We start from the raw sequence: 17,069 nt of genomic DNA, 5'->3' as shown, positions 1-17,069 counted from the left end.
TAACTGTATTCAGGAAAAAGTGGGTAGCAAATTGGGGGGATATTCTACTGTTATCTTTTGTGAAAAAGAAAGTTTGGGCCTAAAGCACAATTTTCTTGTAAAAATAAAAAAATACATTTTTCTTTTTCACACCCTAGTATAAAAAATTATATGAAACATCTGTTGAGTGAAGTGCTCGCTACACCCCTTAAAAATTCCATGGGTGGTGTAGTTTACAAAATGTGGTCACTTTTTGGGAGTTTTCACTGTGGGGTTACCTCAGGGCCTCTTCAAATGCAACATGCAATGCAAAGACCATTCCAGCTAAATCTGTCCTCCAAAAACCATATGGTGCTCCTTTTCTTCTGCGCCTTGCCATGTGCCCAAACAGCGGTATAAGGCCACATAGGGTGTTTATGCAAACTGCAAAATCAGGGTAATAAATATTGAGGTTTGTTTTGTTGTTAACCCTTGATGTGTTCCAGGAAAAAAATTATTAAAATGGAAAATCTGCTAAAAAATTTACATTTTAAAATTTCACCTCTATTATGCTTTAATTCCTGTGGAATACCTAAAGGGTTAACAACATTTCTAAAACCAGTTTTGAATAGTTTGAGGGGTGTCATTTCTAAAATGGCATCATTTATGGGTTGATTATATTATGTGACCCCCATATAGTGACTTAAGAACTGAACTGGTCCTTAAAAAAGTTGACTTTGGAAATTTTCTTATAAATGTCAAAAATTGCTTCTAAAATTCTAAACCTTCTAACGTCCTAAAAAAATACATTTACATTACTAAAATGATGCCAACATAAAGTAGACATATGGTGAATGTTAATTAATAAAAAAATGTATCGCTTAACTTACCATCGCTGAATTGCATTTTTTTTCCAATTCCACCCCATTGAAAAAATTTTCTCACTTCCCACTACATCCTATTCATTATTAAATGGTGTCATTAGAAAGCACAGCTTGTCCTGCAAAAAACAAGCCCTCATACGGCTATGTGAATGGAAACATATAAAAATGATGGCTCCGGGAAAAATGAAAACACAGAAAATCCTCTGGGACCCAAGGTTAATACACATTGCTGATTTTTCACTATATTGGATTTGGTTGCAATCTCTTTATTGTTAGAAATACAATTTTATCTAAATCAGATACGAAAATCTGATACAAAATTGAAGCAAATGGCGTTTTCTTACAAACAAAACCTGAAAAAAATTGTGCATGAGAGAGGACTTAGGGCTGTTCTGCTCTGTTAGAGAAGTGCTGGGTAGGGCACGTAACTTACCTGAACTGAGCTTAAACGGACTCTGTTGACTACAGTAGAATCAGTTCAGTTTCCGTTTGGTATCCAGTTTTTTATTTTTTTACTGGAAGGACTTCCATGCAGGATATTTTTGTCAGATCTTTTTAACGGACTCTAAGACCAAGGCCTCGAACGGCGCCTACAATGCAGATGTGAACTTACCCTTAGAGAACTGATTTACAGTTTCCGAATTATACTAACCCTTGATTAAATCCTATTTGATTTTAAGATCACTTTTTATTCTCTAATATTTATCTTTTGTTTATCAAGCAAAATGTCCTGGTGGATGTAGAAATGGAGGCTTCTGTAATGAGAGACATGTTTGTGAGTGTCCAGATGGGTTCTATGGACCACACTGTGAAAAAGGTAAAACTTTCTCTGATCAGACTATAAAAGAAAAAATATAATCTAAACCATAAATTGCATGAAGAATAGTCTTGATTTATGTAGCCTCATTCCACAGTTCCCATATTAGCCTTGGATGAAGTTCTGCCGTTCTGAATGTCTGATGTTAGTCGTTAGGTTCACATTAGTGTGTTGGACAAAAAGTATAAACTGAGGGGTCCTTTAATTGATCTGTTTCATTTATTTTATCGTAGCTTACTTTTGGTCATGTAAACCTACGAGTGCAAAATAACAAAACAATGTAAAATAATGTATACACAGCAACACCCACCAAAACATATTGTATATTGAAATAATTGGTTTGGTACTAACGTGTCTTGTTTGTGTAAGCAGGAATCTTGATACATAGGCTGCCAGAGCAGTGGATGATTAATCAGGTCCAGGGACATCTCTATTAAGCCCTGTTAGGGGACGGAAATAATGAGTTACTGTTCTTATAAGTGCATCATTTTCTAAATGCCTGACCCTGCTGTTATAAGTAGTGGTTGGGTTTTTAGGCCATTCTATTAAAGAGGTTGTGCCACATTGCCCTGCTAAAACCCACACCAGTCCCAAGAATGGGGGTCCCATTGCCCACGTCAAGCATGTGCCCTGCTGCTTCATCCATTCTCTGTGGGACTGCCAGGGCTAGCAGAGTGCAGCACTCTGTTAATCCCCTAGAGAATGAATGGAGTGGCAGTGCTCCAGTTATCCTCTATCCTGTGAGTAGGAGATAACTTTTAAGCTTATGAAAATAACAAACGAAGAAATCCCTCAGGGGGTTGCTACCCCAATATTTAACATGAAATTTGAATTTAGTGGTCACTAGGACTAGGCGTATTTTCGCAGCTCCTCTGACTAGTAATAAAACTCGATTTTATTTCAATGCTTTAAAACCAATACATTTCTTGGGAACATGTTTAAAAACTTCAGGAGTACACAGAATCAGGGTCAAGTGCCAGGTTTCCATGTACACTTCTTATACGTTAAACCTTCATACTATTTGAATAGACTGGTTGTGTGTCATCTCTTAATTCAGATAATGCTTCTAGGCACCCTGACAAACTCCTGCCTAAAAAAAATGAAACCTGTGTCCCTACATGTTTCGCCGACCCTGTTGGCGTCTTCAGGGGAAACTAAACAGGTACTGTGGGGGGCGGGGTCCGGGCTTTTAAACCCTCGGAATAAGTGGGCTGAAACATTTGTCCAATCAAAGGATAGTGTGGGTGGGCTCTCGGACGTGACTACCAATGGGCGAGGGCTGTGTAATCCTGTTAGATTGCGCAGCTCTATATGGTTATGAGGGATGTTATGATCTTGATGGAGACGTCTTGAAGTCCGCACGCATGTGCAATCTAACAGGAGGGTTGAAAAAACATAAAGTTCGGACGCATGCGCAGAAGAACTTTCTCGTGGATACAGAGCGCAGGCGCATGATGAATAAGCGATTGCCGTCTTCAGACGGAAGTATGGTGCACTAGATGTGACATCACGGGCGAGGTCTGATGCGGTGAGAGGACGCAGTAAGGTGACGTCAGTACGCATGATGATGCAGCGCATATACACAGCCCTCACCTATTGGTAGTCACGTCCGAGAGCCCACCCACACTATCCTTTGATTGGACAAACGTTACAGCCCAGTTATTCCTAGGGTTTAAAAGCCCGGACCCCGCCCCCCACAGTACCTGTTTAGTTTCCCCTGAAGACGCAGACAGGGTCGGCGAAACATGTAGGGACACAGGTTTCGTTTTTTTAGGCAGGAGTTTGTCAGGGTGCCTAGAAGCATTATCTGAATTAAGAGATGACACACAACCAGTCTATTCAAATAGTATGAAGGTTTAACGTATAAGAAGTGTACATGGAAACCTGGCACTTGACCCTGATTCTGTGTACTCCTGAAGTTTTTAAACATGTTCCCAAGAAATGTATTGGTTTTAAAGCATTGAAATAAAATCAAGTTTTATTACTAGTCAGAGGAGCTGCGAAAATACGCCTTGTCCTAGTGACCACTAAATTAAATTTTTAAGCTTGGCACGACCCCTTCAAAGGTTACATTTTAACATAGTCTCACCTGTTTGGCATTCTTTTGACATAGAGCTTGGTGAGTGTACAGTGATGGAACTTGAGGTGGTTCATATAAAAAATATTGTATGCATCAAACAGCCAGTTGGTTTGGGTTACCTGTATACAGATAAAGAATATCTGTATAAAATAAGCTATTATGAGCAGAACAGTATTACCAGACCGATATAAGTCTATAGGGCTGTAATGTACATTCTCATGCCTCTGATTTCACACAGAGGCATACAGAGTTTTTTCAGATTCCATAAACCCCACAAAAAATGTATCCATATTCTATCAGATGTTGTATGCACAAAGGTATTGTAGAAGAATATTGCCATATTCGATGTTATATGGAAGACTACGTAGTGACACAGAATGCCTATGGCTGAAACATATAGGGCCACAGGCACTCAATGCCACTCCTTACAGACTCAGTGCATTAGTACCTATGGTGACCAGGTCATTAAATACTTTTAATAATAACTGCATTTTTTACTGTCTCCCTATATTGTAGCACTTGGGTAATTTCGATGCTTTCTAGTATCATATAAACATAGCTATACTATTGATTTTGACCTTTCTATATGGCTAACATTATAATATATTACAATCAATTATGATTTTGTTTAGCCATCATTCCAGACTTCGATATTTCTGTCTGTATGATTTTATATATACTTTTAGTGTGCTCACTCCTGTTTTGTATTTGATGTTTGCAAATATGCACACTGAGTGCCTGAAGCCGTCTTTTATAATGCTGCCAACATTTGTAAAAATATCCTCACAGCTCTCTGCCTATGCATATGGCAGTATAATTGCAACAGCTTATTGTAAATCTTTATATGGACTGATGGACATCTGATTATTTTAGCTCCATACATAATGTTATCCCTTTTGCAATATTACAGAATAGACTGCAGAATGGGTGGCGTTCCAGCTCTGATACATTCATTTTTATTCTTTTTAATTCCTCCTGAGGAAACAAACTGGATTAGATTAAAATATGGCTCCACAGTTATCCCCAGATGGCACCACTTAATTCTTTGAAGATTGGCACACGCATGAATGAGTTATTACAGACCGAAGCTCAGGGCCTTTTACAACCCTGCTGCAAATTTAGACATGTACAGGGCAGGAGCTCAAACAGTATTTATTGCCAGCAGCTTTGCAGGCATCAAGCATGGTTCAGACATGATCAACCATGCTCCATATTCACAAAAGTGGGGTACAGATGTGCAAGTTTGGTACAAGTATCACATAGCATGCATCCACCAAAAATCAACAACTGGGGTATTAGTAGGCACTTAAACTTTGTTTGGTCATACACATTAAAGCGTACCTGAGTTAAAAAAACAATATGATATAATGGCTGTACTTCTTTTTTTCATCCATATTATTCACTGTTTCAACTGCACAGCTAGATGCATTTCACTCAGAAGCAGGGGGTGTCTCATTTCTGCCAGCACTGTACTACTGTGTTATCATTTACCTAACGTCCCACTATGTTTGTTTTCATCTCCTGAGCTCACAGAACAGATAAGGAGGAATAAATCACACTTACAGAATGTACATGCATCCACTTCCTCTCAACTGTCTTCTGTGTCTCTGTTTCCAGGGTCGGATCTTAACTGAAAACAGGCAGTGGACTGCAACGTAGGTGGAAGTGAGACCCCTAGTGGCCATAAAAGTTTTTTTTTTTTCAGGTGGATGCAGACATATTTTTTTAATAAAGTGATAAAAAAAATTGCTAGTTAAACCACTGACTCTTTAAGGTTGCTGCTAGAAGTGTCTGGCATCACTTTCCTCCCCTTTCCCCATTAAATATGAGGGAGTTTGAAAAGTTAGCTGTTGAATGACAGTTACTGAATGTGTATGGCCACCTTTTAGATTGGAAAAATTGGTTGATGGTTGAACATCAGTTGAACAAACAATCTTCTGGTGAATGATCATTCTGCAGCAACAGCCGTAAACATTTTGGTCCCTATTGGCAATTATAGTTGTTTAAACTGGCCATACATGTTCAGTGAAATCGGGCGTTGAACGAAAGATCTTCCTGGGAACATTCTTTAAAAGAAAGATCTTCCATCCAGTAGCAATTGGAAGAAAATTTAAAATGGCCAACTTCTCCTCAGACTATAATGTTCTGTCATCGGTCGTCGAAAACGTTTTTTTTTTTTGTTATTAAATTTCATCTGACAATCATCATTTTGGTTGAAATCGTCCATTTTGATCAACTTTAAAAACAATGTGTATGGGCAGCTTAAAACCTCAGCCACATGACCTGGATCTATATCTATCTATCTATCTCTATATATATATATATATATATATATAAGGATTCTATCTTCATTAAGCAGGACCTGCGCTTACGTCACCGCGCTCACCACGTGGTGAGTGCTATTACGTCATCAAAGGTCCTTTTGCACGTCCTGAAAGAAGACGATGCCGGCTGCGCGATCAAGTGGATAAGGTGAGTTAATTACATTTAACCTCTCAATCAACATTTTAGTAAGCATTCTGTATTGAGTGCTATTATTTTCCCTTGTAAGGGCTCGTTCACACGAACGTGTGAAGCCCGTGCTCGTGCTGTGGACAGCAAATTGCGATCTGCAATGCACGGGCACCGTCCGTGGGGCAAGCCCATGGGGATCGCATACCCATTCACTTGAATGGGTCCACGATCCTTCCATTCCGCAAAAAGATAGAACTTGCTCTATCTTTTTGCGGTGCGGAAGCACGGAACAGAACCCCAGAAAGCACTCCGTAGTGCTTCCGTAGTGTTCCGTTCTTCCGTTTCCCACCGTTCCGCATCTTCGGATTATCGGACCCGTTGAAATGAATGGGTCCGCATCCGTGATGCGGAATGGCCATGGAACAGTGCCCGCATATTGCAGATCAGCAAATGCAGTTCGCAATGCGGCAACGGGCATCACAAGTTCGTGTGAACGAGCTCTAACCATGTTATAAGGGAAAATAATAAAATCTACAGAACACCTAACCCAAACCCGAACTTCAGTGAAGAAGTCCGGGTTTGGGTCTGGGCACCACATTCAGTTTTGATCACGCGCGTGCAAAACGCATTGCACCCGCGCGATAAAAACTGAACAAAGCAATGCAATTGCAGTCAAAACTGACTGAAATTGTGTGCGCACTCGCGTGGGTTTCCCATAATGCACCTGGGACGCATCCGGAGCAAATCCGGGATGCCCATCTGAAAGACGCCTTACTCACCCGTTTTAGAAATCGCTCGCCTGTGTTTCATCAAAGATAAGAATAGATCTCACCAAAATTGAGAAGATAAATATTCTCACAAGAAACATGTGAATATCTTTCTATTCTCCTTTGTACAAGGATCCATTACCAATTTTTATTAACAAAAAGAATATGAATCCAGCTTTACATGTCAGAGAAAAAACAAACCAAAAATGTTCAATATATGATGCACAGGAACTAAAATCTAAGTGCAAACAAAATGAAATATTGCATTCTACAGTGCCTGAGTGTAATATTTAATTCTTCCTCCTTCTACAATGTAATACAGCTGAGAACTGTTGCACATGCTTTATGTATGTGGCACACATCTGCATCATTTTAAGCTCTGCCAACAAGCAGAATATTGCCAGCTAAGTGTAAAAGAGGTAAAAAGTGAAAGCAATAAGATTTTTTTGCTCAATTTCTACCTAAACAGTCATTTCGCAGAACATACCACTTCAGTATAAGTAGAACACCACAGGGGAGTTTATTAATTCCATCACGCTACTTTTCAGGCAATGTTGCCGCCCCATGTTTGCCAGTGAGAATTTTTTTATGTGACTATGACAAAATTTTGTCAGAAATGGCATTTCTACAGTGCCCTTGCAATTTTCCAAAAAGGAGTGTGGTAAGGGAAGGGCCAATGTCTCCGCATATTTATCTTTATTTACATATATATCTAAGTTTTTCTGAACCACAAGTCAATTTCTGTTTTTTCAGAATACACACCATGTACATAAGATATAGCAGATCTCATTCACTTTGCAGGTACTGTATTGTCATGCACATGGCCGTAGTTTTGGTCTGCATCCGATCTGCATTTTTTGCAGATCACATGTGGACCTATTCATGTCTATGGTGCCACCAAAGACACCTCTGTAAGTCTGTTCTGTGGCCTGGAAAAAAAATTGTACATGTCCTATTCATATCTGTTGGCGGCATGCACTGGGCCGGTATTCCTGTTTTGCGGATCAGAAATTTGCGAAGGTCAAAACACCTATGGTTGTGTGCATGAGTCGTTATGCAGAGTATTTTCTGCATGAAAATCCGCACGTAATACCCACTGTGTGCATATATACTAAAGGGAATTGCATTGCTATGTGTACTTTTGGGCTTAATGTTTTTTTTAATCCTCAAATGTTTATAAATTGAAAATAAAAACTTTGCGAATAGTCCTGGTTCAAATTTTCAATGGTTTTCCAGCTCCAATGCAGAACCAATATGTCTCCATGTTGCAGACTACTTACTAACCTTGTGTGCAGTTTGATCCAGCAGTCTTGTGTTACTCTCTTCTATTTGACCTCTTTCCTCTTGGTTGTAGTTTACAAGATTGAGCACAAATTACACATGACTACAGGTTCAGGTTACACACACAGGTCTCCATGGAAGCTGTATATGCCAAATTTTAGATTATTTTTAATTAAAAGCGTTGTCCAGCATATGTTATGGTCTGTGTAGCACCAGCAACACTGAAGCGGCGAGAGCTCTCTACTACAGCGCTGCTCCCATTGAAGTCAGCAAGCTTCTTTCACTACAGTGTCAACAGTGCTGTGTAGCTCCGGAGCTGCCCTCTGTCAATGGAGTTAAAATGACCAGCTAATCAGCTAGTGATGGCATGTCCTGAGGATAGGCCATCACTCAAAAAACCCTGGTCAACCCCTTTAAGACTATTCATAATTAAACATGGGTGCAGAAGTGTAAGGGCTGTTTCACACGAGCGGATGCCGTGCGTGACATCCGCTGGGTGAATGAGAGCCAAAACCCGCTGCGGACAGCAGAAGCACGGAGCATTAACATGATTGATAATGAGATAAAGTTGTCACTGTGATTTCGTAGTAAAGAGATCACAGAGAGGCACGGAGCATTATCAGTCATGTTACTGCTCCGTGCTTCTGCTGTCCGCAGCGGGTCCTTGCTCTCATTCACGCAGCGGATGTCACGCACGGCATCCGCTCGTGTGAAACAGCCCTAAGCCTATAAAACAGTAAACAAGGTAAGTGACCAACTGGAAAGTTTCAACAATGAACAATGTGGCAATGTGAATAGAGAGGGGTGCAGTAAAGTCCCGGGGAAGCATGAAAAAGGGGTGTTGTTTGCACCAGGAGCGTGTCCAGGGATGGTATTTAATCCTGTTGCTGGACTTGGGTGTGGCTCCCAGTCTGGGGAAGGAGACAGAGTTTTTTTTTTTAAACCCAGTCCTGCTGGAGGTTCTGAGTGTGGTCTCAACTGGACAAGGCTGAGAGACAGTCTGGACTGACCGTGCTACAGCCTGGGGGCTGGTGGACTACTGGCTGAGAAAGCTGCGGGAATCCGCAGGGGAGAAGGGTATTATGCAGCCCAAAATGCCCATGACCAAGGCTAGGTTTGGGGTCGTGAAAGTTAGAGACCCTATGCTAGCCCGGATAAGGAGTAGCACAATACTGAAAACTAAGACTGGTATAGTGATGAATATGCTGGACAGACATGCGATTTTGGCCTCATGCACACAACCGTTATTTTATTCCGTGTCCGTTGTTCCATTTTTCGTGATTTTCTGCGGACCCATTGACTTTCAAAACTTGGCTAATGCACCGTTTGTCATCCGCATCCGTGATCCGTGGTTCCAGTCCGTCAAAAAAATATAACCTGTCCTATTATTTTCACGGAAAACGGTTTGCGGACCCATTCAAGTCAATGGGACTGCTAAAAAACACGGAGGCACACAATATTGTCATCCGCGTGTCCGGGTCCGTTTTTTTCCTATTATTTGCATGGCAAACCTGTCTTAGATTTTTTTTTCCACTTTCCTTCATGTCTGGTGATCCTCCAAAAATAAAGGAAGACACATGGAAACTAAAACGGAAACGGATCGCGGAACAACAGAACCCCATTTTGCGGAACGGAACACAACAATGGTCGTGTGCATGAGGCCTAAAAAGGACTGTCAGAGAGTTCCCACCGGATGTGAGACTATGGTGACAGCTGGGACTGAAGTGACAACTAGAACCAATGATGCCAAGTTATCTGCATTGCCTAATGAAAATGTGAAGTTATGTAAATTAAGTGATAATGATAACACCCCTTTTCCTTTGCAGGCTGTAATCAGGAAAAAAGCTACCCCTGCTGGTTTAACTGTATATGTGGTAGGGATGTTGATTGAAAGTGAGGCAATGCTAGAAGGTGTACCACATGTACTAGGTGCAGATAAGCAGTCTCCACAGGGTTCTATGGTTAGTGAACTCAGGTGCAAGATAGATGAAAGTGGTGTGACCTATAATGTGAACCAGGCACCTGAAAGAGAGCCTGAGCAAGTGCAGGTGGTTCTCACTGAGGGGGAGTCTCCAGTAAGAACTTGGTCTTGTGGACCTGTTGTTACAAATATAGAAAGAATATTGCCTATTGAAAACAATGGTGCTGATAAGGTGCAAAGCGATTGTGCCAAGTTTGCGGAAAGGCATAATGAAAAGGTGATGACAGGTGAAATATGTGATAATGACATGCATCTTCCGTTGCAGGAGGTGGTCAGGAAAATAGCGCCCCCAGGTGGAAAACATGTGAAGGATGCAGAAGTGCAGATAAATGTTGTGATCACTGAGTGGAGCAATTCTACTCTGGTGAACGTACAAGAAAGGGTAGCAGTCATAGAGGGTGTATTACACATACCAGAGGTAGACATGCAGTCTCCACAGTGTTTTATGGTCAATAAAGTAATGTTCCAGGTAGGGATTAACTCGGCAGTGCCCCTAGAGGTCAGCGTTAATAATGACACAAGTGACATAGGCGATGTATGTGCTGTGACCATTAGCAACTCCGAGAGGGAAACTACCAGGTGAAGGTATTTACGAAATTCAGGTGGTCACTAGTAGCGACCAGACAACAGTTATACCTGATGTGATGAGAGCTGAGTGGGGAGATGGCAGCCTAGTGTCTGAGACCAATATCCAGGCAGGGGTAGATGACCTGACACGTCAGTACAGCTGCAATCCTGAAGATTTTTCTCTCTGCCCACCATCCCTAGATATGATAGAGAAGGGACTAGCTCTCTTCACCGAGTCACCGAAGAAGACTGCAGTAGACACAAACAAAGTGCTTAAAGGGACCCTGTGTGGAATCCCCACAGGGCGGCCAAAAGAGAATGGTGATACTCCTAGTAGTGAAGAGCATCTGGAACAGGAGGCCCTCTCCTTGGCTCGATCCCTTGAAGAAGCACTTGAGGAGCGAGATGAATGTGAGAGGCTGAACAAGCAACTCAGAGCAGGGATGAAAGATCTCATGAGCTCAAAAGATGATGTTGGAAGGAACGTCTATGAGTTGAAGAAGTCAGAGCCTGTTAAGAATGGGTTTGAAGATGGTGGCGCCGTGGTGCCGACCGAGGCGGAGACCACGGAAGATCTTTCTGCTGAGCCTGTTGATGGGGCTGATGTGAATGCAGAGGCCAAGAGACACATGGCAGGGGATAGCCAGGACCTGGTCCCGAAAGATGTCCCCTCCGCCTGCAAAGCTGCCCAAGTAGCCAGCAGCCTGCTGGGGAAGGAATACGAGGAGATGGGCGACCAGTATGCGGATCCTGTCTACTACTGTGAGTTGGCTCTCCTAGAGCCTAAACGATTGGGGAACAATATCCTGGATGAACCTCCTGGAGGGATTGCCAGAAGGCGACGAGTCTGGTGAAGATCCAGATGTCCCCAAGAGGAGGAGTTGAGAAGGCAAGGATATGATGCCATGTCCGTGAAGGATGAAAAGGCTAATAAAGTGAATGGAGACACCAAAGAAACAGAGGCCGAAAAAGCTAAGGCCGAGGTCTTGAAATGGGAGAAATCCTTGGATGTTCCAGAGCCCAAGGTTAGGGCGAAAGGAGCGACTGCCGAAGTGGGAAAAGCCACTGAAGACGCAGAAGACTCTGAAGCTGGCCCCAAACCCAAAGAAACCCCTGCTGAGAATAATGGGAAAGTGGTCCAGATGCGTGGAAAAGGAGCAAGTCTTAAGAATCCTGCTCTGCTGAAGGAGCCCCGCAAGGCAAAAGAGAAACGGTCGGGACACGACCATTACTGGGACCAGTTCAGTCAAGAGTTGCCGCAGTCCAAGAAAGGACGTGAGGGGCCTGTGCAGAAGCCAGGAAATATAAAAAGAGAGTACCTGCTCATGAGATGGGCAAGAAAATCCCAGAGGCCTTGTCAGCTCTGTAATAAACTGAGTTTGACAAACCAAGCGCTGTTGTCCTGGATCTGGCAGAATAAAGGGAAGCCTGTGATGCTGGCCACATCTTCCAGGGGGAATGTTGAGCTGGAAGATGGTAGGTTAATGAGGATGCCCTATCATAAGCATCCGTTTGGTACATGTGTTCACCCCCACAGGGGATATGTGGCAATGTGAATAGTGATGGGTGCAGTAAAGTCCCAGGGAAGCTCGGCCTTGGTGGAGTAAAGGCCCTCGATATAGGTGGCCACTATGTTAGTTGGTGGACACCAAGACAGTTAGCTTAGCTGGCTCCAGCTAGTCCGGGGCGGGCTTTTACTGGGAACAGGCAATGTGTTGGGTGGGTGCCTGTTCCCCATACTCCAGTCTAGGATTTTGGAATATGCCCATGTCCAGGGATGGTATTTAATCCTGTTGCTGGACTTGGGTGTGGCTCCCAGTCTGGGGAAGGAGACAGAGGTTTTTTTTTTAAACCCAGCCCTGCTGGAGGCTCTGAGTGTGGTCTCAGCTGGACAAGGCTGAGAGACCATGAGGCTGGGAGATGGTCTGGACTGACCGTGCTACAGCCTGGGGGCTGGTGGACTACTGGCTGAAAAAGCTGCACCAGAGACAGTGTGTGAACTGCGCTCTGTATTGGTAAGTCAGGGATTTATGTTATATGTTTAGGTAGAGCCCAGGCGGGCAGGTTTTCATTTTGTACCGTGTGTGTTGGTGCTGGTGTCAAAAATAAATGCACTGTTTGGACAATCAACGCGGTTGTCAGCGAGAATTCTGAGACCCTGGAGATAGCGCTAAACCCCCACAACATGTACAGTAACAATGTATCCCATACAGACCACTGGCACATCATGATATTAATTAATTATTTAACCTGATTTTAGAGATTTATGCTTTGGACTATGTTGTGAATATGTTTAATTTTGACTTTGGCTAGTTTCACATATCCGTCATTGGAGTCTGGCAGCCAGTTCCGGCAGAGAGTGCAGTGGTTTTTGACCAGCCAATTCTCAGCATTTTTGCTAGATAGCAATGGGATCTCCCCTGGACCTCATTATAGGTAATGGGGCTGGCAGGCATTCCGGTTGCATCTGGCAGTGCCGGATCTGGATGATTCCGACAGGCTATTATCTGACAGAACAGGCTTCCAGAATTGCTGCGGGAGATGTGAAACTAGCCTTTCTACTATGTATTATATATTTTTTTTTATGTGCAGGTTTTATTTTGCTACTGTATATAAATTCATTTTTATTGAATTGATGCTCTTACTCTGAAATTATACAGTAATCAGAAGTGTATCCAATACCTCCATCAGTATACAAGGTGTCTTATCTCTTATTGAATTGTTTTTTTGTTTTTTTTTTTTGCAGCACTTTGTATGCCACGTTGCTTAAATGGTGGGCTCTGCGTGACTCCAGGATTGTGCATCTGTCCTCCAGGGTACTATGGCAGCAGCTGTGATAAAGGTACACTGTGCAGCACAAGACTTTACATTTTAAAATATGGAATATCTGTGTACAGGTGATTCCAGTATTTTATGTGCATCACCAGTCAAAAGACATCTGGGGGAATTTATTTTAAAAAAAATGCTAAATAGGGCTTTGCTACTTTTTATGCTTATTTCTGTAAAACATTTGTAAAATTTTCCATTTTTTTTAATCCACTCACTGTAGTTTGAAACCTGGGTAGGAAAATGGGTGTTATTAGCCTATGCAGCTGATTTAAGCCAGATTTAGCAATTCTTGTGGGGATTTATTATAGACCAGGCGTAACAATTTTTTGAACTTTTAAGGCCCCTTTCACACGAACGAGAATTCCGCGTGGGTGCAATGCGTGAGGTGAACGCATTGCACCCGCACTGAATCCAGACCCATTCACTTCAATGGGGCTGTTCAGATGAGCGGTGATTTTCACGCATCACTTGTGCGTTGCGTGAAAATCGCAGCATGTTCTATATTCTGCATATTTCACGCAACACAGGCCCCATAGAAATGAATGAGGATGCGTGAAAATCGCATAGCATCCGCAAGCAAATGCGGATGCTATGCGATTTTCATGCATGGTTGTTAGGAGATGATGTTAGTAAATTGATAAAAGGCAATTTACTGTATTATTTTCCCTTATAACATGGTTGTAAAGGAAAATAATAGCACTCTTAATATAGAATGCTTACTAAAATCTTGATTGAGGGGTTAAAAAAATAAATAAAAATTAACTCCCCTTATCCACTTGATTGCGCAGCCGGCATCGTCTTCTTTCTTCTTCTTTCAGGACCTGCAAAAGGAAACTTTGACGGAATCCTGCTCACCACGTGGTGAGCGTGGTGACCTCAGCGCAGGTCCTGCTGAATGAAGATAGAAGGATTACGTCATCAAAGGTCCTTTTGCAGGTCCTGAAAGAAGATGCAAGAAGATGATGCCAGCTGCGTGATCAATTGGATAAGGTGAGTAATTTTTTTTTATTTTTTAACCCCTCAATCCACATTTTAGTAAGCATTCTGTATAAGGAATGCTATTATTTTCCTTTATAACCATGTTAAAAGGGAAAATAATGAAATGAATAGAACACCTAACCCAAACCTGAACTTTAGTGAAGAAGTCCGGGTTTGGGTCTGGGTACCACATTCAGTTTTTTTCACGCGCGTGCAAAACGCATTGCACTCTCATGGAAAAAATGGAACATCGGAATGCAATCGCAATAAAAACTGACTGCAATTGCGTGCCTACTGAGTTTTTTCCGCAATGCACACGCGACTCATCCGGAACAAATCCGAAATGCTCGTGTGAAAGAGGCCTAACTTTCAGGCTCCATATCTCACCATCCACTACAGCTTCCAATGTCGTTTTGTCACGATACCAAAATCTTGATTCGATTTCAATACCATGAAAAAGTATTGCGATACTACCCCGGAAAAAATAATAGTAGTATACTTGATACTACCCCGGAAAAAATAATAAGAAAAACGAACGCGTGCATTTTATGGACTATTCGGCCCATAATATAACAGTCCTATCCTATTTTTTGGGGGGACTAGGTGACAAAAAAATGGCAAATTTGCTCCGTCCTGGCGGCGGCCCTGTAATTCCTCCTGGACGCGCTGGCGCGTCCTCTCGCGAGACGCGAGATTTCCTGTGAACGCGCGCACGTTCACAGGATCGGCAGGTAAACAAGTGCATCTACAGCCTGCCAGCGGCGATCGTTCGCTGGCAGGTTGTAGGTGCGATTTATTTTTTATTTTTTTTTTTTTTTTTTTAAACCCCTAAAAGGTATATTAAACGCTATTTTGATAACAGCATCTAATATGCCTGCTACCTGGTCCTCTGGTGGTCCCTTTTGCTTGGATCGACCACCAGAGGACACAGGCAGCTCTGTAAAGTAGCACCAAGCACCACTACACTACACCCCCCCTGTCACTTATTAACCCCTGATCACCCCATAATAGACTCCCTAATCACCCCCCTGTCATTGATCACCCCCCTGTAAGGCTCCATTCAGATGTCCGTATGTGTTTTGCGGATCCTCAGATCTGCAAAACACATACGGACATCTGAATGGAGCCTTACAGGGGGCTGATCAATGACAGGGGGGTGATCACCCCATATAGACTCCCTGATCACCCCCCGTCATTGATCATCCCCTGTAAGGCGCCATTCAGACGTCCGTATGTGTTTTACGGATCCACGGATCCGCAAAACACATACAGACGTCTAAATGGAGCCTTACAGGGGGGTGATCACCCCATATAGACTCCCTGATCACCCCCCTGTAAGGCTCCATTCAGATGTCCGTATGTGTTTTGCGGATCGAGGATCCGCGAATCTGCAAAACGCATACGGATGTCTGAATGGAGCCTGACAGGGGGGTGATCAATGACAGGGGGGTGATCACCCCATATAGACTCCTTGATCACCCCCCTGTCATTGATCACCCCCCTGTAAAGCTCCATTTAGACGTCCGTATGTGTTTTGCGGATCCGCAAATTCACAGATCTGCAAAACACGGACACCACATCGGCAATGTGCTTTCCGCATTTTGCGGATCCGCACATTGCCAGAACTATATAGAAAATGCCTTTTCTTGTCCGCAATTGCAGACAAGAATAGGACATGTTCTATAGGCTTTACAAAAAATGCAGTGTCGATCAGGCCTGGTCTTGTGCGCACACTTGCGTTCAGTCCGCCCCACCGGATCACTGCAAAAACACTGTAAAATTGCAGCGGCGCTATAAAACAATCACTTTTGAGGGGCATGGCGAGTTCATAGAAGGTTTTTTTTTTGGGCACAAGTTAGCGGAATTTTTTTTTTTTTTTTTTTTTTTTTTTTTTTCTTACAAAGTCTCATATTCCTCATTTTTTTAGACATTTATATTCCAGACTTCTTCTCACGCTTTAGGGCCCCTAAAATGCCAGGGCAGTATAAATACCCCACAAATGACCCCATTTCGGAAAGAAGACACCCCAAGGTATTTGCTGAGGGGCATAGTGAGTCCATGAAAGATAGATTTTTTTGTCACAAGTTAGCGGAAAGGGAGACTTTGTGAGGAAAAAAAAAAAATTTCCGCTAACTTGTGCCAAAAAAAATAAAAAATTCTATGAACTCACCATGCCCCTCACAGAATACCTTGGGGTGTCTTCTTTCTAAAATGGGGTCACATGTGGGGTATTTATACTGCCCTGGCATTTTAGGGGCCCTAAAGCGTGAGAAGAAGTCTGGAATCCAAATGTCTAAAAATGCCCTCCTAAAAGGAAATTGGGCCCCTTTGCGCATCTTGGCTGCAAAAAAGTGTCACACATGTAGTATCGCCGTACTCAGGAGAAGTTGGGCAATGTGTTTTGTGGTGTCTTTTTACATTTAACCATGCTGGGTGAGAGAAATATCTCTCTATAATGACAACTTTGTATAAA

General features: G+C 42.6%; 1 protein-coding gene across 1 annotated transcript in view; it reads left to right on the top strand.

Annotated features, from left to right (window-relative positions):
* The window catches only part of WIF1 (WNT inhibitory factor 1), a 121,463-nt gene that overhangs the window by 55,882 nt on the left and 48,512 nt on the right, over positions 1–17,069 (top strand). The window contains exons 5-6 of the mRNA XM_044277191.1: positions 1,564–1,659; positions 13,536–13,631. Of these exons, the coding sequence (XP_044133126.1) occupies positions 1,564–1,659; positions 13,536–13,631 (192 nt within the window). The remainder of the gene's footprint in view (positions 1–1,563; positions 1,660–13,535; positions 13,632–17,069) is intronic.

The sequence above is a fragment of the Bufo gargarizans genome, chromosome 2 (genome assembly GCF_014858855.1).
Source record: "Bufo gargarizans isolate SCDJY-AF-19 chromosome 2, ASM1485885v1, whole genome shotgun sequence".
Classification (NCBI taxonomy): Eukaryota; Metazoa; Chordata; class Amphibia; order Anura; family Bufonidae; genus Bufo; species Bufo gargarizans.
The sequence above is the reverse complement of the archived record's forward strand: the minus strand, read 5'-3'. Positions and strand labels throughout refer to the sequence as shown.